The sequence below is a fragment of the Alligator sinensis genome, unplaced genomic scaffold (assembly GCF_000455745.1).
Source record: "Alligator sinensis unplaced genomic scaffold, ASM45574v1 scaffold418_2, whole genome shotgun sequence".
Taxonomy (NCBI): domain Eukaryota; kingdom Metazoa; phylum Chordata; order Crocodylia; family Alligatoridae; genus Alligator; species Alligator sinensis.
Window position 1 is genome coordinate 52,272 of NW_005842682.1, and position 5,372 is coordinate 57,643.

Consider the following 5,372-nt stretch of genomic DNA (forward strand, 5'->3'; position numbering starts at 1 on the left):
CGCCGTCCCCCGCCGACGTCGGCCGGCCCCAGCTGGATATAAGTGTGGCTCACAAACCGCGCTGGCGGTCTCCCCGCGCGTGTCCCTACTCGCTCCGGCCTCTGTGTGGGGTAAGTAGGTGGTTACTCCCCCCCCGGTCCAGCCCTGGGGTACCCTTCTAACCCCAGTGTCCCTGGGACAAGGTAAGATATCGATATACTATCTGCGAGGCATGGGGCACGGTAAGGGATGGTTGGAGCCATGCATCCATCCTTATGTAGCCCATAAGGCTTAGGGTGTTCCCTTGAGGCACCTACTTAGAGCAGGTCCCAGTAAGGGGTCCAAGTACCTACAGGGTTTAGTCAGGTCCATTAGGATCATGACTGAGCTGAAGCTCAAGGGCAGCCTCCCTATCTATTATTTTTTCCAATAAGACATGGTGGCAGGTGAGAAGAGAAGGTGTCTGCAGGGCGAAGCTGGCATGGTCACAGGGCTCTAGGGGTATCACAGCCATCTCTAGGGACCCTACTCTGTGACAAAGTGAAGTTTCCTCGAAATCCCCGCACCTATCTCCTTGAACCTTGGCAGGCTTCATGGCCTCAGCAGGGGCTACCATGCCTGCTGTTTTCAGCCCAATCTGCCTTAACACATGCGCACGCGCGTGTGCGCGCGCGCACACACACACACACACACACACGTGTACGTGTGACATGAGTTTTGCTTGTCAGCACCTTGAGGTCAAGTTTCCCAGAAACCCCTGCACCTATCTCCTTGACACTTGACAGGCTTTATGCCCTCTGAAGGGGCTACCATTCCTGAAATTTTCATCAGAATCAGGCAGGAAATGACAAAGTTATAGGCATTTTAGTCATTCCCCATTATAGCCTATGGCCAAAACACCGAAACAGCATCAAACTTGAAACAGTTTTGGCTGAAACGGCGATTTGAAACGCCAAAATGAATCGCCGTCCTGTGGAAAAGCTGAGTCCGAAACTGAAATGAAACTCAGGCATTTCACGCAGCCCTAGTAATCAGGTCTTGGCACACAACTGAAAAGTGTTCCACACCATTTATGGGCTTCAAGGCCTGGCATAGGGGCAAATAAGAATAAGAAATTTGTGTGTGCAGAGACAATAACAAAAAATTCTCCTGAGGATCCAGTATGTGGTGACAGCACTTTTATACCACTGTAGGCATTCACTACAATGGTCAGAACAGTGAATCTGCATTCATCAAATTAGTTACCTACTAAACATTAAGCAATCTAGATCAGTCATATCAAAGACTAGACACCTGAACAAACAAGGGAACTCTTATGTTATTGGGTGGCTGTTACTGCTCTGGGGTAAACTCATTCAACCATTTCAATCTCTTTAAAAAAAAACAAACAAACAAAGTTCAGTGGGTTTCTTCCCTCCCCCCCCGCCCTAAAATTCTGCAGCCACTACTGGTCACCTCAGCTCTGCAGCCCAATCCTTCCCCACCTTACAATGCTTGGTTCAAAATCCTATAAAATGGCATTGGCATTAACAGAAACGGATCCAAAAATCCTTTTAGAAGCAGCTGCTCAATCTTGTCATAATTGTCCTCTTTATCTTAATCCTCATTTAGATGTGGCTGTCTTGAAAAGTTGCATACATTCAATGATGACAGGAGAAATTAATTTGCATAAGCTTCCATGCATTTGTAATTACCAACATGGAAAACTGTTTTGTCCACACTGGCCTATTAACTTTTAAAAAGGTTCTCCCTTATCTAAGAACAGGTGGATCAGGGAATGGTTGGCAGAATCATGGGAGCTTGAGTTTGACCCTTGAATACAAGAAGACTCCTGCTAAGTAGTCTACAATGTACCATGGGAACAATCTCACAATGTGAAAAGCCTGATAAAAGGCACAAAAGCAGGAGAGCATAATCTGAAGAAAATCCCATTCATGAGAAAACAACAGCTTGTAGAGAAGTCTGCTGTTAGTCTGTACAAAGTTACTGCATGACAGCTACTATGAAGCAGTTGCAACAAAAAGTCTCTTCCCCCACACACAGACAAACGTATTAGTTTAAATGTACTAATACTGACCTAGTGCAAGCTTCCTGTGTAAACAAAGTCTTAATAGCAGGTTTAAGGTAAATCAAAGCATGGCCAAAAGAGGATTTGCTCCAATTTAGCGAATCAAGTAAAAAGTTTGTTTGTTGATAAGATCTAAGAGACACTGAAAAGAACCAATGGCAGTTTTCATCTTTTTTTCCACCATTGAAAAGAATGTAATAACTTCAAAAGTTCTGTTTAAAAATGCACACTTAAACTGGATTTCTGGTGCTATAACTCCCCCCCCCCCCACACCCCAAGCTAGATATAATCTTGTAGATAGACATAATGGTATTTTCAATATCTACAGATGGAATCTCAGTAACAGCAAAAGAGCTTCAACTGGAGAAATGAAAAGTGAATAGAACACATTCTTTTTTCAATGCTGTACTTACAGAAGTAGTTTTTTCCCATAGAAAAAAAAGATTTTGTAACAGATGTGTCACTAAAACCCACAGCATAAATCTTGATGTTCTGACCTTGCTCTGAAAGTGAATTCTGTTTCCCTCCTTCCACATCTCTGTCTGAAGAGTTTGTCCTGGAATGACTGGTTTTGCAAAACGGACCTAAAATAAGAAAAGGTTCAGATTTCCTTTATTTTCAAATAAAAATGTTAGATCAATACCACTGCTTCTAACTGGATAACCAGTTTAGAACATAAAATTTATTGAAGTAGGAAAAAACCCCAAACAAATGCCTGTACAGAAAGCATATCTTCATCAATGCAAATTAACTAGCAATATTTATAAAAAGAAACAGCCATTAAAATATATAAGACATTGAGTATATGGCAAATGAGATGCTGTGTCACGGTTGACTGCGTAGTTTTGCTAAGAGGTTAGACAATGTATTTTATAAGATGGTTTGGATAAGGATGATCCTGCCTTGGGCAGACGGTGGGAGTAGGGGCACCCATGCATGAGCGCAGAGGCTGCTCCGACACACTGGAATTTCAGTGCATTGGAACAGACTGGATTAAGCAATTGCCATGCTCCTGCAGCCTCCTGCATGTCCTGTATCAGTGTCCCTGTGCTTAAGAATGGCGGTGAGGTTGCTTGAACCCCTGCCACCATTTTTAAGCATGGGGACACTGATACAGGAGATGCAGCAGTACTTTACTACGATATGCATTTGTAGGAAGAAACTAATGGTCCTTTTCCACCCTACAGAAATGTAATTAATAAGAAGCAACATATAAACTGAAAGGTTATAACAGAAAATCAATTACAAGTGACAAACCTACAGACCTTAACCGCCTTGAATTTAGTGACATCATTATTTGCAAAGTGCTTCAAAACATGTCTGGTAGCAAACCCAAAAGAACACAGTCCATGCAATATGGGCTTCTGAAATCCTACAAACAGACAGACAGAAAAGAAAAACAACACAATGTTTTGGATTTTGTATCCAAGTTTGCCTTTTGCTTAAGGACTCTGCATTTAATCTAAAAAGAAAAAGCTATTGGAGCATAAAGTTTCAATTGGATACATGCACTGGAAGCTGAAAAGGATTTCACCAAGATAGCCTTTTTCATCATTTAATAATTATATTATAGCAATACAGGGACTCCCAATGAAGATTGGGATTCCCCAGTGGCATGTATTACATTAAGAGACACAGGCAGATATGATCCCTATTCTGAAGAGATGACAGATTTAAAAAGTAATGAGACTATCAAAAACTATATGCTTCTTTTAAAATGTGTATATGCATATGTGTGTATGCATGACTATTAAAGCAGGACTAGTAGTAAGGCTGCCCAGCAGTTCTCAATATAAAACACCTTTTTTAGAGCCACTTGTAACTGTCAGATTTTCCATGTTGTTCAGCCTGAAGCTGAATCTCTTTATTATAATTTTGCCCCAAAAAGTTGTTATTTCTATTTCCTCTGCACATTTATGAAAGTAAAAGAGTCTTTTATAATACATACAGAAAACTAAAAAAGAGGGCATAACCTTGTCCAAAGCAAATTCATTATGAAAACAAACACCCCCAAAAAACCCACTTGCTGATTTTTTCCAATGATTTTCTTGCTTGCTTAAGTATGCATTATACTTACTCAAATAAAAGACAATCCTGATTACAGGAACCACCCCCACAATAATTAGATTCTAATATGGAAAATATGTAAATTGGTTATAACTTTCCAGGTATAAAATCTAATTATTGGAGGTTTGCCTTGAATTTACTCCCTTCCTACTGTTACAGCAAAGAAAATAAATCTGGGGGTTCTCTGCTTCTTCTGAACTTTTGCCCCTGGCAGCCCCTTCCCTTCTCCTTACCACCAGACCCTGCTCTCTCTGAGCACATGGAAGCGAGGAGCAAATCTGAAAACAATAACCTTAAAATTAAAAATGGCTGTAGCAATTTGCATCTAGTAGCCACACACTTAGTTTATCCAGAATAGATGCATGTTACATTTTTTTTTTTTAAATGGCTGCAAGTTTTAGCACAGGTTCACCAAAAACACACTTTTGAGCAGCACTTTGGCACCTACTTATATGGCAAACTATTTTGATTGGAACTGGGTGTTCTTGTTCTAAGTCCTGGAATGCTCAAAAAATGTATATACAGATGAGGCACAGGGCAACCTGGTCCAGCTTCACCTCACACAGAACGAGGCCACACTAATCATATGTAACAGGCTGAGAGGGCCTGACAGAGGGATCCTGGGTAAACCATATGCAATGTTGGGGGGCTCACCATGACTTGAAAAAGAGTCAGCGGTGAGGGGGACAGTGCTTGATAGCTACAATTATAAGTCTTATTCAGATGGGCTATATTAACCTATTCTTGTGATAGGTTCTCATCAGCATGTTTGCCCAATGTGGGCCATGTGTTTTATAATCACGTTCAGTATTGGTTGCATGTAATCAACTACATGGTTAGTTTTCATTGCTGAGTACATGCTGCTTTCCATAGCAATTAAAATTGTTTGAGTTGACTAAAAATACTCATCTTATAACACAAACTCTGTAATTAAATGGCCCTGTGCAAAATGGCCTCTCTCACAGGCTGTAGTGACATTTAATTGTGAATATTGGTTAAGTAATATCAATGTATCCAGAGCTGTAGAGTTAGCTTTCATTTCTCTTTTTTTAACATGTTGAGATTACAGGCAGGTACTGAAGGTAGTCTAGGGAAGGTTTATATAAAGGAACAGGATGGGGAAGAGGGGTTAGTATTACTACAGGGAGAATGCTAATATTCACATAGATTCACTCTAGGTATCTTTAGTCCATTTGTCATGGTATAGAAACTAAGCAATTTCTAACACATCTTCCTTACCAATTTTTATGTAGCAGGA

At 40.7% G+C, this 5,372-nt stretch overlaps 1 protein-coding gene across 1 annotated transcript in view; it reads right to left on the reverse strand.

Annotated features, from left to right (window-relative positions):
• Window positions 1-5,372, reverse strand: part of HSD17B4 (hydroxysteroid 17-beta dehydrogenase 4) — a 124,676-nt gene that overhangs the window by 33,952 nt on the left and 85,352 nt on the right. The window contains exons 19-20 of the mRNA XM_006033942.3: window positions 3,313-3,419; window positions 2,545-2,631 (exon numbers count right to left, since the gene is read on the reverse strand). Of these exons, the coding sequence (XP_006034004.1) occupies window positions 2,545-2,631; window positions 3,313-3,419 (194 nt within the window). The remainder of the gene's footprint in view (window positions 1-2,544; window positions 2,632-3,312; window positions 3,420-5,372) is intronic.